The sequence below is a fragment of the Papaver somniferum genome, chromosome 8 (genome assembly GCF_003573695.1).
Source record: "Papaver somniferum cultivar HN1 chromosome 8, ASM357369v1, whole genome shotgun sequence".
Lineage (NCBI taxonomy): Eukaryota > Viridiplantae > Streptophyta > Magnoliopsida > Ranunculales > Papaveraceae > Papaver > Papaver somniferum.
Window position 1 is genome coordinate 63,554,456 of NC_039365.1, and position 22,061 is coordinate 63,576,516.

The 22,061-nt window shown below is 37.0% G+C and overlaps 1 protein-coding gene across 2 annotated transcripts; it reads left to right on the forward strand.

Annotated features, from left to right (window-relative positions):
- The first annotated feature begins 3,744 nt into the window (after positions 1-3,744).
- Positions 3,745-7,877, forward strand: LOC113301376 (E3 ubiquitin-protein ligase DA2L-like). Of its 2 annotated transcripts, none has more exons than XM_026550147.1 (9): positions 3,745-4,134; positions 4,233-4,284; positions 4,398-4,443; positions 5,258-5,339; positions 5,475-5,616; positions 5,787-5,883; positions 6,313-6,379; positions 6,730-7,409; positions 7,518-7,877. In XM_026550147.1, exons 1-8 carry the CDS (start codon positions 3,928-3,930, stop codon positions 7,360-7,362), a joined length of 1,326 nt encoding a protein of 441 aa, XP_026405932.1. In that variant the 5' UTR covers positions 3,745-3,927; the 3' UTR covers positions 7,363-7,409; positions 7,518-7,877. The 2 variants fall into 2 exon arrangements, with proteins under 2 accessions (XP_026405932.1, XP_026405933.1); XM_026550148.1 differs by having other exon boundaries at positions 5,790-5,883.
- Positions 7,878-22,061: the final 14,184 nt, after the last annotated feature.

The window sequence follows — 22,061 nt, forward strand, 5'->3', positions numbered from 1 at the left end:
AATGTAATGGTAATATTATATAGTTGTTGACGTTGCTTTATGAACCAATGCTTCTGACTTGAGTATGATAAAACTGTTAGAGATAAAATTAAGACTAAATGATGTACGAATAATATATATATACACACACCTTTTTGATCATCAGCATGGCTCAATTCCTTGAAGCAAAATAACCCTATATTCAATACACCAGCCACTAATATCCATAACATAAAAATCCCTAAGATTAACTTTATAAAGATACGATTTAGTTGAGCATCATTCATAAATGGATAGTTACTAGCCCTTGAATTACTGTTAATATGGATTGTGGAGATGGGGAAGGAAATTTAGCGACCGATGGTGAAGATGGATAACAATTTACTTGTTTAGTTGTTAGGTGATTTTATTATTGGGTGTAAATAAAAAGTCAAGAGATGACATTTAGGATGCATGCACAATTATATGGGTGGTGCATAGAATTACTGGGGATGAGAATTTATGTGTATGGGAAATAGAGATAACCTTTTTTTTTTAATTCTCTCATATCATAAGCTAAAAGGTTTTTTTTTTTTTTTATATCAGACAACCGGGGTTAAGGAGACCCCATCCCAGAAACAGACTTAAAAACAAAAGACAAAACACAAAACACAAAAAACAACTGAAAAAACTAACTACGAGAATACAACTTCCCCTCTCTATCTTTTCTTATAATCTCTTTTTTTTTTTAATACTATCTTCTCTTATAATCTCATTTAGCTCAGAAGAGAACTCCTCAATATCTACATCAACCCATTTGTTAGGGGGATGCTAACTCGCCAAAAGGTCAACTGCTATTTGTTTCTTTATAAACATGAGATACCTTAAGAACCTCAAAATAAGATCTAAATCTGGATCAAATTCCATGGTGGATGACAATCCTTCTTAGTAAGAAGAAAATAGATGAGCATAGAATCAATGGTTAAGTGAACTTTTTAAAGCTAAGTGAACTTTATTAATACTCCTCACAACAACCAAGTTAAAACCTAACTCAACACCATGAATCTCATGAGCATTAACAGAGATAGAAGGTCCACCTCTGTTAGTTGTTGTAACAACACCACCAAAACTGGTTCTCAACACAGGTAAAAGTTACGTATGGACTAAGAATTACATTACCCAAGTAAAACTATAGGTGAGCTGGACACTAATTTTCACAAATTGATATACATAACCAAAAATTGTTGGGCCAAAACCAGGGACATGCTACAACCAGGGTTAGTGTCACATGCCCATTAAATCGCCTAAAATTTTCTATCGGACGTGACCGGCGATACTTGCAGTTCAGTGATTCAACATTACCCACAAGTACTCAGCCTTGCATACTTGCATCAAAGTATGCATCTGCCTTCACTCATAAGGCCATACGCAACGGAAGTCTTTTCTTCTTTCTCTCTTACTCTTCATGCCCCCATAAGCATAAGAGGTTTGCCATGCATAAATGTACTCAAACAACTTCACAAGATTAGAAACATAATGAACACAAAGAACTAACACAATAAACTCATTTTATTTCATTAAGGAAGATTATACAAAGCAATCCGTCACATGGACCAAACAGGCCATTCACCCTCTTGGTGAATGCCTAACTCTCTCTACAAAATCAGTGGTTCTTCTCCAATTGAACAACACCAACATTATTGATCCCTAAGCTATTTATACAAGCTAATGATCAGGCCAAAACTTCTGTGCAACCGCTTGTACATCCTACAGACAGCCACATGTCCACAGGTAGTTTCCATAACCGCATAAAGTGTGATAACTGACTAGCCTTTACCAACTCTCGCCAAATCACGCCACACCTGTCCCAAACGGTTGTAGACACTCTAATATGGTTATAAATTCAATTTATAACCGTTCCACCTTGTCTCACTTCATTGGCATGCTCGCAAAGCCAATAACCAACATTTGAGCTATAATGTGCCACTTTTACTCCAACTTGATGCACCACTGCATATGGCCATGATATGAACTTTCTAAGACGCCTTAGTTAATCCAAATTCATGCCAACATGATTTCCAATTGATGCAAATACGTGCCATATACTCATATGAGTTATTCTTGCTTTACTTAGCCAACTTATTGCTTGACAATAGTAACGCGCACTCTCGCATTACTAGCTTGTTTGCATTATTCAAGCTGTGGCCAGCCTTGAACTAATGCATAGACCAACTCTTGGCCTATTCTACCTTCTTGCATTATCCTTGAGTTTGGGACAACTCAATTTCACGGACATGCCAACATGACAACATCGCATGTTGCATGTTGCACCTTGCCATTTTTGCCTTGTCTTGCCTTTCTCTCAATGAAGCTTCATTGTGTCGGCCAATAAGCTTCATTACTTAGCCAAATATCTTTACAATGTAGCGCCACTCTTGCGCTTCATTGGCCATGTAGGATTATGCCATTCTTAGCACTTGACAGTCTATGCAGTGTTGCGCCATTCTGGTTGCACACTGACTTGGCCTACAACTTTGTAACGCGTAATCATTGTGCGTCACTTGAATCCGTGTTATAGTTAGCTACAACTTGGATTTACGAGTTTCTTATTGGATGGGATAGCAATGTTTGTTTTTCATTTCTTTGGTGTACAGTGAGAAGTTTAAATTTAGACTTCATTGAATAAATAAATAACTAAAAATTATGACCACAACCAGTTCAATTCAAAACTGGTGTCGGCTGTCGAGTAAGTTAAGATTAGATGGAGACGATTTTAAATGAAGCTTCTTTTTTTTTTAAGCAAAATGAAGTTTATTTGTTTGATGCACATGTTATTTTAGTTTTGTTTTAGTAAGAGCACCGGATATTTTAATGAGTGATGCCAGATAAATCCAATAAAATGGTAGGACGATAAATATTAATTCTAAAACAAGTCAATCTTTGTGGGCGTATTAACTTTCATTTCATCCTTCACCAGTTCTTATGTGTTTTATGGGGTAATTTGGACTCCAAGATTCAAAGTTCTCTACTGGAAATGGTTACTCCATGTTTCATATTCGATCTCAAGATGGCGGAAATTAAAAGGCTTGGACGAAGAAATTTCGATGAGTAGAACAGCAAATTAGATAATTGTGCAAGCAGGTAATGGTCTGGCGGAGCCGCGGTGAGGCCGGTGATTCCTTTATTAAGCAATAAGCAATTCTCATTTTCAGTACATACTACCTACGTTCCCATTATATTGGTGGAGAAGTGAGTTTTTCTTAGAATAAGAATTTTTTTTGATTTCATACATTTCCATTCTCTTTCCTGTTTTATCCTTTGTACAATTTCCAACAGTAGAAATATTAACTTAATTATGGTGATAACTACCTATAATAAATAAGGACAATATATGAAAAAATCCATCTTAGAATTGAAAATCTTCCTATTTAATGGGACTACAAATTTTTACAACTCCGTCTCTATAATAGAAACGGTTGGAATATTTCAGAACGGGGGTGGTAGTAATGACCAGAATCTTCTTCCATTCGCATTAACAGAGATTCCATAATCAATGGATAATTTTCTAATCTGTTGAAAAAACAACAGGTTTCCCGCCGTAAGGTAAGCCAATATAAATCCTTTTCCTTTTTCCTCTCTTGACAGCTAAAAGACAAAGCATGCACGTCGACGTTAAAGGGCATACCTGTAATTTAAATAGAAACTTATGCTCCTTCGTAACTACACTAGTCAAAACATTAATAAAATAACTCGAAAAAACGTGACTTTATTTCTTCTTCTTCTCGACTCGAGTTCTTTTCACTTTCGCTTTTGTCGTACTTCTAACTAAACACTTATCCTTTGTTTCTGTGGAACTTTATTTAGTTTGCTTGTTTGCGAAATTTAGAGAATCTAAAGAAAAATGAGAAAGAAAATAAAGAAAAACGAGAAATAGTCGAAATTCAATGAAGATTAAGAAGAAGTTAGAAAATGGGGAATAAGATGTGTAGTTCAAGAAGGGACATGGTTGAAGAGAGATTTACAAGACCACAAAGACTTATTAGACAACCATCATATGTTGATTATAAGAAACTTAGAAAATTGATACTCAGTGAAAAACTTGCACCTTGTTTCGATGGAATTGAGGATATTTCTGATGATTCTGACGATCTTGAAGAATGTCCCATTTGTTTCTTTGTAAGTGTATTACTATACTTTCAATGATTTTGTGTTGTTTCTTGTATGGTTTTTGATTTTTTTTTAATATGTGGGTTTATTTGATTAATTTTGAGCAGTTTTATCCTAGTTTGAATCGATCCAGATGTTGTATGAAAGGAATTTGCACTGGTAAGGGTTTCTATAAGGTTTTTATGAAATTGTGAAACAAACCAATCAGCCATTCAACAATTATATATATATATATATATATATATATATATATATATATTTTTTTTTTGTAGAGTGCTTTTTGCAGATGAAGCCATCTCCTGTTACACAGCTAACTCAGTATCCTTTTAACTATTTCTCACTTGTTACAATTTGATTTTTTGTTTTGTTTTTGCTTTTCTTGCAGTTTTTCCTTACTTTATAGTGAAATTTCTGTAATTTTAATGGAATATATTGTTTCTGGATTATGTTGAAGGAGTACTAATGGATGTTTTGCGATTCCATGCAAGGAAAGAGCTTTTTTCTTGTTAAGCAGATTTAGAATGCTGTTTTCTTCTTTTTCAAATTAAACTAAACACATAAAGGTGTAAGTTGTACATAGACGAATTCGTAATTGTTTCGTGATAATTAGAAACAAATTTGATTTCATTTGTGAAGATGCATTTGAATGTAGATAAATTAGGATATGTTGTTCTGATCTAATAGATCGTTGAGTGTGTGGTTCAGATAATTTTATGGATTACACAGTGCTCCTCTTTCAGACTGGTATACGTGTATTTTACTGATTTTCATTTGTGATACGCTGAAGTGTTATTGCTTACAAATTAGTAAACAATGCCTGGATATGGATGCGGTATAGAGCCTTGTGTAGGTGCTGATAAGTATTTAGGACTGTTTTGTGAAGGATATGGGTACGAATGCCGTGTAAGACAAGTAGCCAAAAGCACACACCTAACACGCCGCATCAAACTTTGTGATGTGCGGGCACCCCCGAGTGTCTGCAAGTTGTGACATGCTGTTCATGTGTCGGACGTTGCAAAATCCTAAAATGTGAAGTGTCCTTGTCATGTAGTTTTGACACTTTCCATTTTTAGGTAGTTGGATGTTGTGAACTCAAGAAAATGAATCATTTTGTATTCCTGAACTATTAAAGGTGCCCGTTTTGCAAATGCTCCAGCTATACTGTTGAGTACCGTGGGGCAAGAACGAAGGAAGAAAAGTGCATTGAACAAGCTGTATGAATCTAATCCCTACTCTATTATCCTTTTGGTGTTACATACATCTTACTATTTGGTAGGCCATTAGCCACAATAAACTTTGTTTTCGTAGGACTGTAAGCTTAATCTGTTCAGTTTTTGTTTGTGGTTCAGGAAGAGCAAAAGGTCATGGAGGCCAAAATTAGAATACAATCTGAAGAATTGCAAAACTCGGATCAGGTCAGGCTTACCAATAGAAACTTGTGTGTCATGGAAGTTCAGTCTCCAGCTTCAGGTTCCATGGAGGTGTCAAATGGTTAGTTACTATGTTATTCGATTTTGTTTTATTTATTAAAAGAGTTTATAGTTACAAAAAACATTAGTGTCACAATGATATAAGAGTCTACGTATTCCTTATATTAACTGAACACAAATTATCTTTTTACATCTGATATACTAAATATAATATGTTTTTGATTTGAAAAGCAGGCGGTGTACAGGACTTAGGGGCCTTGAGCCTTCCTGCTGCAAATGGACATGTTGATGCTTCCGAATCTTCACTTCTAAATGCCTGGAATGAAAGGTAATGCTTTCAGTTATATAACTTTCCGTAATTTATTCAGGTGGTATTCTATCTAATTCATATTAACAAGATTTCTTTCGAGTAGGAAATTTTGATTTGACTGTGGGAGTCATTGTAGAGAGAACTAGTAGGGATGTAAATAGTGTTAAGCTGTTATATTCTTGCTTGAATAGATCAATGAGGTTACATAGTCCATCACCATTTTTTGATCTGGAGATAGATTTCAGTTATCCATGTTTCGGCGGACAGATGCTACATGAGAAGACATGTGTGGAAAATGCATACTGTTAACTGTAATTTCCAGGGGAATCCTGCTATCCAAGTTTCAAGCATTCAGTTTATACTCATGTTTTGACTTGCTATGAACTGTGGTAAATGGCAGCTGTATTTCAATCAATAGCTAATCACAGAATTTTTTTTACCACATAGAAATGCAGAATTTGGTGTAGATCTTGAAGAACTCATGATGATGGAAGCTATTTGGCGCTCTATTCAGGTTTGTCTGATGCTAGTTTTTCTTTCATGTTACTGTTCCCATCTATTTTTACAAGTGACAAGGTATTATGCTACTATGGCATTGACGAGTACTCAGTACCAGAATTTAATTAACAGATAACAGAAAGGTTTTGTGTATATCAGCATTTGGGACGAAACTGATGTTTCTCTCTTTTAGCTACTAAAACTTTTAATAAAATGACCTAGGTAACCAAGATATGATCCCAATTTTGTGCTCTAGGGACATTGATACCTGGACTAAAACAGATTCATCCTTTTAGCATGTATAATTTAGTGGGATTCTTCACGGATGGCCGGGATATTAATTTACATGTGAACCTAATTTCTCAGGATATCGCCTCACATAAGTGTGCATCTGGGCGATCTTCAGGCTCAAATGGCAATGGTAGATCCCGAATTGAGAACTACCTTCCATACGAAATCATGTCATCTTCAACACTCACAGACCTTCCGGATTGTCTTCCATCAGATTCAGCAAGTGGTGGAATTGCTATTGCAGTTGCAAGAATTGCTGAAAGAAGCATTCTTCACTCTGGAACATTTCACTCAATTAGGGAATTCAGTCAGACTAGTCAAACCCAAAATGAAATTTCTGTGGGAGAACACGAGGCTGGACCTTTTGAATCTTCTGAAGATCCTGACTTCAATGATGCAAGATCAGGAAATGAATGTCTCTCCATTTCTTCAACCAGTAGTGACGATAGTTGGGATTCATTCTCTGCATCTCTCCAAGATAGAAATCCATGTTCAGATGAAGACGGTTTCAACTCTGATGAAGATCCAGTAATGGAGGTTTTCGACACCGACTCCTCTTGTTTAAGTAGTGTTCATACAATCTCAGATGTGTCTACTAACCAAATCCCAAGTGATTGCAACAATTATGAGAGCTACTGCGGCTCCAACCATCCAGGCCCTATAGCCTCACAAGCTGACTCAAGGTTGTTGGATAACTCCAATTCATAGTATACGACTGAATTTATATGCCTTACATTGGATTATAATAACTCAAGGTTAGATACTGCCGACTCCTCTTTTTCCTCTATATATTATCTTTTATTGTAGTTATGATGTATTTAGCTTATTGATGATGTTTTATATTTCTACCACGGTTTTTTTAGGTCTTGTAAAGGATGGATCGAGAATGATGATGCACTCATCCATATTTGCCTAGGAACTCCGTTCAGGCTTGTTGGATCATTCACCTCAGGATTTTCTACCTTTTTAAAAGCATCCCGAAATTTGGGTTTCAAATTACTATTTGGGGTGAAATGTATCATAACTTGTGCATGTGATTTATCTTGTACATTATAGGCATGCCACATAGATCAACCGAGAAGAATTAAATTTGTTGTTGTTGTTAGGCGTGTGAAACATTTTAGTGATTGTGTTTTTGGTTAACGGAGGAAATATAAATGCTGTTCTTTTTATAGTGGGCAATGTAACAAATTGCCAACTTTTTAAAGAATTATTACAAGCAACATATAGCTGCTTTGGAGATAGTGTTGAATCTTCATTTTCTGCTTTAAAAAATTGTCAGGCTCAAACAGCTGAAGCTTCTACCGCTGGAGGAGTTTCAGAAATTCTCTTGATGCTGTATCCAAGGTTATTTATTGTCTGGTTACCGAGCTTCAAATTGACCATCTTCATCGTGTATTTATATAGCATCTGCGTGGGTTTCCTCCATCGTATGATAGAGTAGTGGTATTTTAAGTGTGGGATTATTTATTTTGAAAGCTGTAGTGTAGTTATAATGTCAAAATCACTTGGCATGGAGGTTTGAAGGCAGTTAGCTGCAACTTATTGGATGATTAGTGAACCTCTTCCTGTAAGGATTTACCCTGTGCCGGGGGTTTTGTGTCCCCTGAAGTTGCTTCACAATTTACAGTTTTTTCTCAAGGGGGTGTTAGCAAAGACATACCCAAGTGCAGAAAGTCCGAAAGAAGTGCTTCATACAGCCACAGAATATATGACTGGCCGTTGTTCTGAACAGGCTGCTCAGCTTGTTACCCTGGCAAGGGAAGCTAATGTGGAACAAGGTAAAAGAAAGCAATACTAGATTGCTATAAGCAAGAAGAGAAGAGAATTCAAGCAAGAAGAGAAAGATAAGTTTTGTGTTTAATAATTTGATTGAGTAATAGATAGCTCTTACAAGACTTAATCTAGCCTTTATATAGGCTTGAAGAATAACTAAACTAGGAAACAGAAAACTAAAAGGAAATCTAAAAGAATCCTAAAAATAAGAAAGACTGAAACTAGGAAACCATGGAAGCCAAACCTCTAAGCGGAATCTTCTGGAATTGTAGTATGCCCTGCATCAGTCCCCCCTTCTAGAGTAAAGCTCGTCCTCGAGTTGTCCAAACAAACCAGAAGTTCATTGTCACCATGAAACGTAAAAATCTCTTGAACATTAAATGTGTTGGAGATATTCCAATCATTTGGTAGATCAATAACATAAGCATTATCATTGATCTTCTTTAAAACCTTGAAAGGACCATATTTCTTCATCTTGGTTTTGTTATAAGTACCCACTGGAAATCTCTCTTTTCTTAGATGTATCATCACGAGCTCCCCTTCCTTGAAGGTTTTAAACTTCTTGTGTTTATTAGCATCCTCTTTATATTTAGAATTGGACTTCTCCAGTTTAGATTTTACTTCATTATGTAATTCAGTTGCTTTCTCTACAAAAGAGTCGACTGCAGTGTTTGTACTATGTGTGGTGGGTAAGGCTACCAAATCAAGAGTATGATTAGGTACTTTAGAGTACACAATCTCAAATGGAGTTTTCCCAGTAGAACGATTCACAGAAGTGTTGAAAGCGAATTCCATATGTGGCAATAACACATCCCACTGCTTACTATTATCCAGGCACTTAGCTCTAATCAAATTCCCAAGTGATCTATTAACAACCTCAGTCTGTCCATCAGTTTGCGGATGTGAAGTTGTGCTGAATTGTAAAACTGTGCCTAAGCGCATCCATAAACTTTTCCAGAAATAACTCAAAAATTTTGTATCTCTGTCAGAAGTGATAGACTTTGGAACCCCATGCAATTTTACTACTTCTTTAAAGAACAAAGAAGCAACATTAGAAGCGTCAGTTGATTTCTTACAAGCTACGAAGTGAGCCATTTTAGAGTAACGATCAACTACGACCATAACAAAATCATTACCTCTAGCAGTACGAGGTAAACCAAGTATAAAATCTATACTTATATCAACCCAAGGTGCATCAGGAACTGGTAAAGGAGTATACAACCCGGTATTTTGAATTGTACCCTTTGCTCTCTGACAGACCATGCATTTTTGTACGAACTTTTGTACATCACGTTTCAAAGATGGCCAGAAATATCTTTCTTCAATCAGGGCAATGGTTTTATCTCTCCCAAAATGACCACCAAGACCACTGCCATGTAATTCTCGCATAAGATGTAAACGTAAAGACCCTTGAGGAATACATAATCGATTCCCTTTAAAAAGAAAATCTTCTTGTATAAGAAAATCATCAACCCCATGAGTTTGAGAACTGCATTGATCCCATAGTTTGCCAAAATCTTCATCTTCTGGATAAAATGTCTTTGATATAGTCAAATGCATAACTCTCATTACGAATTGTAGTTAATAGATGACTTCTTCTACTTAAGGCATCAACAACTTGATTCAATTTGCCACTTTATGTCTCACGGAGAAAGTGTATTTTTTGAGTGTGGAAAGCCATCGATCATGCATTCTGTTAACTTTAGCAGAAGTATTCAAAAACTTCAAAGCATGATTGTCAGTGTTGACAACAAATTCCCTATGTATAAGATAAGTATGCCACTGCTTAAGAGATTGAACAAGAGCCAATAACTCTAATTCATATGTAGACCATTTCTTTTGTGCATCTGAATTCTTCTCACTGTAATATGCAATTAGATGACCCTCCTGTGATAATATTGCACCAATACCAATAACAGATGCATCACAATCTATTTCAAAAGGCTTGTTGAAATTCGGAAGTGCAAGAATTGCTGCCGTACAAAGATTTTCTTTAAGAAGAATAAAGCTCTTATCCATTGCTTCCGTCCACTCAAACTTCTCCTTCTTGAGACAGTCAGTCAAAGGTGCAGAAATAGAGCTAAAGTTCTTCACAAATCTTCGATAGAAAGAAGCCAAACCATGAAAACTACGAACATCACGAATAGAAGTAGGAACTGGCCAATCTTCAATTGCTTGAACTTTATAAGGATCGACATGAATACTATCAGTAGAAATCACATATCCCAAAAATGTTACTGAAGAAGCCATGAAGGTACACTTTTTCAAATTAACATATAAAGAGTTGTCAGCAAGAACTTGAAACACTTGTGAAAGATGTTGGAGGTGTTCTGGCTCACTGCGACTAAAAATTAGTATGTCATCAAAATAAACAATAACAAATTTACTGAGAAAGGGTTGGAGAACCTGATTCATAAGTCGCATAAAAGTACTAGGTGCATTAGATAACCCAAATGGCATGACCAGCCATTCATATAAACCTTCACGTGTCTTGAATGTTGTTTTCCACTCATCTCCACCTCGAATGCGTATTTGGTGGTAACCACTGCGTAAATCCAACTTAGTAAAAATAATAGAGCCCGACAGTAAATCAATCATATCATCAATACGCGGGATCGGAAATCTATAAGGAATGGTGATGCGATTTAATGCTCTGCAATCGATACACATCCTCCATCCATTGTCTTTTTTACTAACCAAGAAGGCAGGACTGGCACAAGGACTGTTGCTAGGTCGTATCAAACCCTTTGTAAGCAAATCATTTACCTGTCCCTGTAATATCTCATGCTCAGCAGGACTCAAGCGATAGTGTGCTTGGTTTGGTAAAGAGGCTACAGGAATAAAATCGATGCATTGTTGAATATTCCGTAAAGGAGGTAATGCAGTTGGTAGTTCATCTGGAAATAAAACATTATATTGAAATAATAAGGGCTTCACCTTTGCAGGCAACTCAATCATAGGCTTAGAATCTTCATGGAAATGTAAAGAATGTTGTGGGTGCAAAGAACGAATAACAGTGGCTACGACAGCATCAGTCTGCGCACAAGAGTTTGAAGTGGAATTGGATGGACTAAGAACCTTGGTTTTCCCATTATGAACAAAAGTGTAAGTATTCTCGAATCCATTGTGAACCGCGTGAAGATCGTATTGCAAAGGTCTGCTGATGAGTGCTAAAAAGTGCATATTTCTATATATTTTTCTTGGCATTTAACTCATCCTTTGTGCATTAATTCTACATTTTATCCCATATTCTGTATTTTCATTGTTTTCAAGAATAAATATTTTTATTAATTAATTTTGCATTTTTAGGTAATAAATAAAGACTAGATGAGTTGCGGAGCGAAAAGAGCAAAGACACGAAAAAAAAAGCCGGAGGAAACTCTAGCGGAAAAGAAGTGCAGAACGCGGTATGGAAGACTCAAGGATGAAAATGGGCTTAAAAAGGAAGAAATTGTTCTTAAAGAAGAAGTGGGTTCAAGATTACCTAAGCCCAAATCCAATTCCTAAACCCAAACCCATATCCTAAACCCAAAATTCAATACCCAAACCCGTTTTCCTTCTTAACCGTAAGATTGGATCCATTCCAGCATCCAACGGTCGCTCATAATCTGTCTCCATCTCGCCGTTAGATTCGTTTCAGAAGTTATCATCCCACGGCTCAGCTTCGCGAAACATCAAAATCTTTATCCCTGCCTCACACCTTAATACCCAAATACCTAATACCCACACCCAAAAAAGACCCTAACAAATTTCCATCGGGTTCTCATTCTTCTCCCCCTTTCTTCTTCTCCATAGCAGAGCCTTCCCCTTCCACCTGCTCCACCAACTCGCTGCCACCACCACCAACTCCACACGAGCCCTCAAATCTCTTCCATACGTAAACCCATCACTACCCTACCCCTCTATCAACTTATTTCATCATTTCTCAACCCTTTTTCTCTGAAACCCTAGGATTAAGGGATGATGAAATAAGTTAGGTTAGAGAATCAATTGAGAGTAGCAGGAGACGCAATAGAGGAAATAGAAGCATGGGTCGAAGCTCTCAAGTGTTTTCAGATATTAGGTATGCATTAATTTCAATTTTTATCAAACCCTAATTTTTCTGTTTTTTGGGGGTTTTGGAGAGAGTGTGTATAAACTATAAATAGATGCTTTGGGGTGTTGTAATAGGTGTTCTTGGGTTAGCCGAGATACCCCCTAATTGGTTTAATTTTAATTTCAATTTCAATTTCATGTTTAATTTTAATTTCAATTATACTGTTAGTACTTGTTCTTCACTGTTAAACTCTGTTCTGATGTTATGTTCATGTTCTTGTGTATGTTAATGTTCATGTAAATCACCATGTTTGTTATGTTCTAATTCACCACTAGGATGAGAAGACAACTGAACTTTGTTGGTTAGCCATTTGGGTTAGACCCTGTTGAGCTCAAAACATTTAGGTTAGTAACATTCCAAAAGTTCACTGGCTTGTGATTAGTGGTGCTTTAAACAAACCATTAATGCTAGGAGTTAGTGATAATCTAAGGGATTCACAAATCCATATTAGTTAGATACCTAGACCCTAAATGACCTGTGATTGCCTATTCTTTAATCAGATAGGCAATGCTAGGAGTTATCCAAGGACTTTAGGTAGTTAACTAGCCACATGACAGGGATGTAACCAAGGTGAACTAGCTAGGTGAAGGAGAATTCTCATCCATCTTCATACACTTCCATCTTCAACTGTTTTGCTTGTTTTCTGTTTTCTTTCATTTTTTTTACCTTCATTGCTCACTGTTTGTTTTCCCCTCATGCTCACAGTGGTGTCTTAGCACCACAATCTTTACTTGTTTCACTCACTGTTTACTGCCCCCATTCAGCTCTCATACATCAGTCCATTCAGCTCCATGTTAGCTTAGGAAGCAGCTAGAGAAGCTAGAAAACAACATTTGCTCCCCCTTGTCCCTGTGGACTTTCCCTTTCTTCCCATTCTAGCTACAATTGACCCTGTATACTTGCAGGTCAATTTGTAGGTTATTTATAAAACCCATCAAGTTTTTGGCGCCGCTTCCGGGGACTCGGTTGCGGCGCATATGTTGTTTTTCTTTCCTTGCTCATTTGCTTGCTGCTGCTCTTAACTTGCAGCTGCACTTGCATCATTTGTTGTTTACAGGGCATTCTTGCTGTTTACATCTTCATCTAGTTGTTGGCTTGCTGTTCTTGCACAACATCAGAGCATCTTCTTGCCTGTTGCATTAGTGCACTGCTGTGAACTGCTTAGCCAATTTGCACTGCCTCTGATGTTGCTGGTGAACTGGTGGAACTGAGGCTGTTACTCTCCCTGTTGCTGCCTGCTGCTGCCTTCTGCACCTGTTGCTGTTGATCTGCTCCTGCTGCAAAGCCCTGAGCTGGTGAGCCTGCTGAAGACCAAGCCCAACAGGACTGTGCTGCTGAGGAGAAAATCACAAGCCCAACTGGGCCTGCTGAAGTTGCTGCCAAGCTTAACAAGTTGAGCCAAGCCCAACTGGGCCTCAACAAAGACAAAAGCTTAGGATGATCCAAAGCCCAACTGGGCTTTTGCAACCAAACTGAGCAGCTGGTGTGCTTAAGCAAGTAAGCCTAAACCCATTAAGAGAACCCAACCTGTGGGCTTCCATTTTTAATTTGTGGGCTTGTAATAATTTTTTCCATTTTTCTGTTGGGTTTGTAATTAATTTCTTGTGGGCTTGTTTGTTTAATTGCTTGTGGGCTTGTGGTGTTAGATTGATTTGGGCCTGTAGTTTTAAATTAGAAAAACTGAACTTTTAAAAGCCCAACTGGGCCGCAGACCAAACAAGCAACAATTGGGCTATCTCAAAAGCTACATTGGGCTTCAGTTTGCATACACATTGTGGGCTTGTTCACCTTCCCTTGGCAAAGCAATTTCTCCCACCAATGTGGGCTTGCTCCCAATACTAAAACCAAAATTTTTGCTCCCAATTAAAAAAACCAAAATTTTCCCAAAAATCCAAACCCATTAAAAACCAAATTTTGGGCTTTGTAACATAGTTACTTAGCTTTTGAGCCAAATCATGTCTAGATCTTGGTCTACAGTTGGGGAATACAACAAATCCCTTAGAGAACTTGCGTATGGACATACTCCACGTTATGAACCTCCCATAGACCATGATGTCAATAGTTATAGGAATTATTATGGACATTTTCAAAGTCCCGAGCCTCAATGCATGAACCCTAATAACTATTCACACATGCATCATTCATCACAACGTGAAAATGAACATTTTTCTAGTGCCTCACTCACACAATCATCACTGATCGATCAATTAGAAGCTCGAATCGCAGCTTTAGAAATGCAATCTCATGAGGAATCTATCACATCTAATTTTCTTAGGCAACCTGAAATCTATGCATGTCCTGCATGTGGTAGTTTAGACCACCCTGTTGAGAATTGTCATATTTTGCATAATTTTAGGCAATCTAGAGAAAATCCAAGGTATGAAATGCCCATAAATTGTGAGAATGGTAGTCATTGGGACCATAATCAATCCTTTGAGGGTTGCGATCAATATTTTGTAAACCCTAATGACCATGCACACATGTACCATTCACCACAATTTGAACATGAAGAATTTTGTACTCCCATGAATTTAGACTCCACCACAGAAGCTTTCAGACTCAGTGAGCAAAACTTTGATAGATCTACATCACGAATTCAGGCATGTTTAGATCAGATTTTGCTTCACCTACAAAAGGAGGAAATTCATGAGGAAATATATGTTGTCCCTAATGAAGTGTCTAGTCCCATTCTTGTAAATGATGTTGAATATGAACCTAATTTAGAGGAACATGAATCGACTAATGACACCACCACTGTTAATGAGGACCAATATGCATGCTACCATGATGATGATTATGATGATTATGATGATATGTTAGAAGAACATGAAAATATTGTGGAACCTGTTGGTTCAAAAACATATGGCTTCTCTCCCTCGACCTTCATGAATGTTGTTCTTTCTAATACTCATTGTAATTCATATGATTTTGATATTGACATGGGATTCGTACAATTATTCTGTGAAGATGAGCATGACATAGGAATAGTTGAATCTTCTATAGACACTAATGTTAATATGCATGAAAATATATTTGATGTGTCTGATTCTCTACCTAGGTCACATTGTGATATTTCTCCTGATTTGCCGATGCATGAGAATAAATCTGTTGATGATGTTGATGACTCTGATTGTGATCTTGCCAATTTGTTTGATGATTGTGAGCATGTTGTGACACGTGTAGAAGACTTAAGAGATGAAGATGTGATTAATAATGATGTGCCTATCGTCCTACATAAGTCACAATATGATGGCCTTCCACCCAACCTAGATTTGGTTTGTACCGATATTGTCAAACCAATTTTTCTGAGAATGCCCAACCTAGGTTTGGAACTGTGTGCTTCCCAAGTCCTTTTGGACTATTTTGCATCTAAGTATAATATCTTTGAGGATCCACAGTTGGAATTAGCATGTTTGCCCGTCCCTAGCACAGTTCATTTCGAGCTAGACCTTGTGCATGATGAACCCCCAAAACTGCGAGATTTTGTTTCCAAAATTTTGTCCGTTGAAAAATCCAGGTTTGGGGGTAGCTCATTTTGTTTCACAGTTTCACTTGCGTTTCTTTCCTGTTATATTTGTGTGAAGCTGTTGAAACCTCTACACTTCGTCTTTTGGGTTGATCCTCAACTCTTTAGATTATTGGTGTATTGTGAATTTTTTGTACATAATCCAGTAGATAAATAAAAAGAAAAAAAAAAAAACTTTTGTTCCTTTTGTATATATTTTGCTAATCCAATATGATCTCGGCCGACATATGTTGGATTCTTGCCTTGAATAACGGAGTTCTAATCTTGCTTTCGCCGAAATCGGGTATTCTCTTTCCTTTTTCTCTACTCAGCATGATCCTCTTCATATGTTGTATTATAATATTATTCATATTTTGAAACATTGAGGACAATGTTTAGTTTAGGTTTGGGGGTGAAAAGTAGATACTTTGATAATATGCCATAATTGAAAAAAAAAAAAAAAAAAAAGCAGAACTCCTTCTTTTTGAAAAAATTTAAAAATTCCAAAAAAAATTAAAAATTAAAAAATCATAAAAATGGAGCTCATTTACCTTGAAATGTTGACTCTTGTGCAAATATGTATTTTTATTAGGAGTCTTAGTCTAGATATTTAGGCACCCTGATTCTAGCACAATTCACATAGTGATAAGAAACTTGCACGCGCACGATCTACCAATACATGTATAGCCTCATCCTTGAGGTGTTCTATCGGAAGTTTTAGTTGCCAATCACTTTAGAATACTTAACGAAACTTGACTAGATTGTTCTTTGGTTGGTTGGGATAGAAGGTGGAGGTTACATTAAGAAAAACAACCATCGAATTTAACCGGGTGCATCAAAAAGGGCTACCTCTTGCATGTAATTTTTTATTTATTTTTCCTTATGTATCAAAAGTGTTTCCTTGTTCCAAAAAAAAAAAAAAAAACGATGTATATATTCAGAAAAAAATATCAGAAAAATATAAAAAAAATCAAGTATTTATCAATTACATCCTCTCTTGTTCCAAAAATAAAAGAGAGTAGTCAATGTAAATAAGAGTCATGTAAAGAGTCATTTTGTTGTTTCATTGTAATAAGCAAGGAGGGTGTATGCCATTGATGTACAACGCGAGTAATTGTGAAACACCTCCTACTCATTCACAATTCTCGTAAAGTCCGGACAGCTAGCTAGATTTCGACCTTGGTTCTTAGCCTAAGAAACTATCTCTTGGTGATTAGTAGTCATAACATACGATCTTTCTTTACACATGTGTAGATACACTTTACACTCTTATCACATGTCTTTATTTGTTATCAGTGCTAGGGTTGTGCCTTTGATAGCTAGATTGACATCTCCATTTTGTTGTGAGCTTAAACTGACTTGCACATGTCACATTTGATGGAATCTGAGCTTATATTTTGACCTAGAACTTTGTAGGTACGTTCTAAGCAAACCTTCACGAGACTTCACTCATCCACTAGGGACACTTAGTGGTTTAAAAGGCTTAGTGCATACGCTAAATGCATTCGAGAGACCAGCGACAGTGGTATAGGTAGGATTTCCTTAGTTTTGTTTTACTTGAGGACAAGTAAAATTCAGGTTTGGGGGTATTTGATGAGTGCTAAAAAGTGCATATTTCTATATATTTTTCTTGGCATTTAACTCATCCTTTGTGCATTAATTCTACATTTTATCCCATATTCTGTATTTTCATTGTTTTCAAGAATAAATATTTTTATTAATTAATTTTGCATTTTTAGGTAATAAATAAAGACTAGATGAGTTGCGGAGCGAAAAGAGCAAAGACACGAGAAAAAAAAAGCCGGAGGAAACTCTAGCGGAAAAGAAGTGCAGAACGCGGTATGGAAGACTCAAGGATGAAAATGGGCTTAAAAAGGAAGAAATTGTTCTTAAATAAGAAGTGGGCTCAAGATTACCTAAGCCCAAATCCAATTCCTAAACCCAAACCCATATCCTAAACCCAAAATTCAATACCCAAACCTGTTTTCCTTCTTAACCGTAAGATTGGATCCATTCCAGCATCCAACGGTCGCTCATAATCTGTCTCCATCTCGCCGTTAGATTCGTTCCAGAAGTTATCATTCCACGACTCAGCTTCGCGAAACATCAAAATCTTTATCCCTGCCTCACACCTTAATACCCAAATACCTAATACCCACACCCAAACAAGACCCTAACAAATTTCCATCGGGTTCTCATTCTTCTCCCCCTTTCTTCTTCTCCACAGCAGAGCCTTCCCCTTCCACCTGCTCCACCAACTCGCTGCCACCACCACCAACTCCACACGAGCCCTCAAATCTCTTCCATACGTAAACCCATCACTACCCTACCCCTCTATCAACTTATTTCATCATTTCTCAACCCTTTTTCTCTGAAACCCTAGGATTAAGGGATGATGAAATAAGTTAGGTTAGAGATGTAATTGAGAGCAGCAGGAGACGCGATAGAAGAAATAGAAGCATGGGTCGAATCTCTCAAGTGTTTTCAGATATTAGGTATGCATTAATTTCAATTTTTATCAAACCCTAATTTTTCTGTTTTTTGGGGATTTTGGAGAGAGTGTGTATAAACTATAAATAGATGCTTTGGGGTGTTGTAATAGGTGTTCTTGGGTTAGCCGAGATACCCCCTAATTGGGTTAATTTTAATTTCAATTTCATGTTTAATTTCAATTTCAATTATACTGTCAGTACTTGTTCTTCACTGTTAAACTTTGTTCTGATGTTATGTTCATGTTCTTGTGTATGTTAATGTTCATGTAAATCACCATGTTTGTTATGTTCTAATTCACCACTAGGGTGAGAAGACAACTGAACTTTGTTGGTTAGCCATTTGGGTTAGACCCTGTTGAGCTCAAAACATTTAGGTTAGTAACATTCCAAAGGTTCACTGGCTTGTGATTAGTGGTGCTTTAAACAGACCATTAATGCTAGGAGTTAGTGATAATCTAAGGGATTCACAAAGCCATATTAGTTAGAGACCTAGACCCTAAATGACCTGTGATTGCCTATGCTTTAATCAAATAGGCAATGCTAGGGGTTATCCAAGGACTTTAGGTAGTTAACTAGCCACATGACAGGGATGTAACCAAGGTGAACTAGCTAGGTGAAGGAGAATTCTCATCCATCTTCATACACTTCCATCTTCAACTGTTTTGCTTGTTTTCTGTTTTCTTTCATTTTTTTTACCTTCATTGCTCATTGTTTGTTTTCCCCTCATGCTCACAGTGGTGTCATAGCACCACAATCTTTACTTGTTTCACTCACTGTTTACTGCCCCCATTCATCTCTCATACATCAGTCCATTCAGCTCCATGTTAGCTTAGGAAGCAGCTAGAGAAGCTAGAAAACAACATTTGCTCCCCCTTGTCCCTGTGGACTTTCCCTTTCTTCCCATTCTAGCTACAATTGACCCTGTATACTTGCAGGTCAATTTGTAGGTTGTTTATAAAACCCATCATCTGCCAAGAAGAAGATGGGTTGCCGTCATATTAATGACATCACATAGAACTGTGTCTTCATAACCCTCAAAAGAGAATGACACATAACACTGAAGAGTAATCTTCTGTGTGCTAGAGGCATTAACCCATCCTACAGTGTAAGGTTCTGGATGAGAAGTTACTGGTAGTTCAAGCTTCTTAACTACGTGATCAACAATATAATTATCCACACTGCCACTATCAATTATCATCTTGCAGATTTTACCCCCAATATAACATCTGGATTTAAAGATACTGTGTCTCTGAGACTTGCATTATTGAGTAAGAAATAATGGACGAATCATCCCAACAAACTCATCGTCATCACCAGGTGAGGCTTCATCTTCGAACTCATTAAGCGCACCAGTGACTTCATTAATGAACTGAGGTTCACCAATCAAAGCATTGAATTTCCGACAATCACTAGACGTGTGCCCCAATTGCTGGCATTTATTGCACTTATCTCCACGAAATTTTGCATAAGTATTAGTAGTTCTCTGTTGCGGTGGAAATTGTTGTTGCCTGTTATGAAACCAATTCCCTGTAGTAGGAGGAGTTGGTTGCAGAGAGTGAGACTGCTGACCCGGCTGAAGATCAACTGGATTGGCTAAGATAGGTGTATCCAGAGGTGGAGTATAAGGCACAATATGGCTAGGTTGTCGATGTGAATGGCTAACATCATCATAAGGAGGCTTGCGAATAGTCAAAACAGTATCTGGAGAAAAGTTTTGAGATGAATTGGTACCCCTGGAATTATTTTGATAATGCCCTTGTCTGGATGGATAAGTCCTAGAAGAACGAAGAAGGCGATTTTCTATCTTAATAGCTTGCTGCACCGCTTCGACCATAGTAAAAACTGAATGAGTCATACCATTTTTTATTAATCTATTCAGCCCCTCAATGAATCTTGCAACTAACTGTTCTTCAGATTCTTTGAGTTGATTTCGTGCCACCAAATTATAAAAATCGGACACATATTCTTCAACAGTGCGTGCCCCCTGCTGAATGTTCTGCAATTTGATGAAAAGTTGTTGCATAAAGTCTCTAGGTAAGAACTTATCCCTGATCAAAGTTTTCATACGTGTCCAAGTACATATTTTCGGTTTGTTAGCGTTTCTACGATCATCACAGATCTTATCCCACCAGGCTGCAGCTCCTCCTTTGAGCTTGTAAGTCACAAGTTTGACCTTAGAATCTTCAGGGACTTCCATAAATTCAAAAAAAGCTTCTACCTCAAAGAACCAATCAGTTAGTTCTTCAATACGAAAATTTCCAGAGAAGTTGGGAATATCAGCTTTTAGCTTATATTCGGGTAAAGAACTGTAAGGGTTGTGACCAGTTTTTAAACGTCGTTCTTCAATCCAATTCTTCTCTAGATCGTTCTCACGTTCATCTTCATCATCACTGTCGAGTGTAGGAGAAGCTAGCTTCTTCTTTGAATGACCTATGAACCCTTCATACGGTTTCTTAATGTTTAAAGTACGCAATACATCTTTAGGTACTTCATCATTCTGTAAAAACTGAAGTGTATCGTTTTTAGTTTTGTCTTCTAAGTCTACAAGCTCAGGCATATCCAAATCTATATTTATGTGTTTTGCAACCTTGAAAAGCTGATTCTGCATTGCTTCAAGCTTGTTATCTCTTAACCCTAATTTTTCCTCCATGGATTTCTCAAGAGTTTCAGTAATGTTTTTTGCCAAAATCTCGGGATGAGATTTGATGAGAGCTTCGATTGCTGCTAGTCATTTTTTTTTTTGTGTGTACTTAAAAGGAATGAAAAGGTGTTGCGGAAGCGAAGTAAAGGATCAAGTGATAGGATGAAAAACCTAAAACTAAGCGGGTGATACCAACTAATGTGGAACAAGGTAAAAGAAAGCAATACTAGATTGTTATAAGCAAGAAGAGAAGAGAATTCAAGCAAGAAGAGAAAGATAAGTTTTGTGTTTAATAATTTGATTGAGTAATAGATAGCTCTTACAAGACTTAATCCAGCCTTTATATAGGCTTGAAGAATAACTAAACTAGGAAACAGAAAACTAAAAGGAAATCTAAAAGAATCCTAAAAATAAGAAAGACTGAAACTAGGAAACCATGGAAGCCAAACCTCTAAGCGGAATCTTCTGGAATTGTAGTATGCCCTGCATCAGAAGCAGAGCTTCAAGGTTCATATAGCTCAGATGTGGGAGACAACTATCTCTCCAACACTGGTAAGATATGCAGTTATTATTCATCAATATTTAGGAGTATGGACACAACCTTGAAGCTCTTGATCTCCATGTTGACAACATAGAAATATACCCTTTCTTCGATCTCATGATTTGTGTCTGCTTTACAAATTACAGAATACAGCTTCAAAAGCACATCTTCAACAATTCCCTTGAACCATTGACAGAGCATATTTTGTTGCTGATTTATTGCCCTTTTGGTTAACCTGGTGCATAGGATTTGTCTTTTGAAATCTATGTTTACAAAATATGAGGACAAGCGTGTAGTAGATACGATTAATTGGATGGTAATACTGCAGTAGAATTTATTTACAAAATCATGAAACA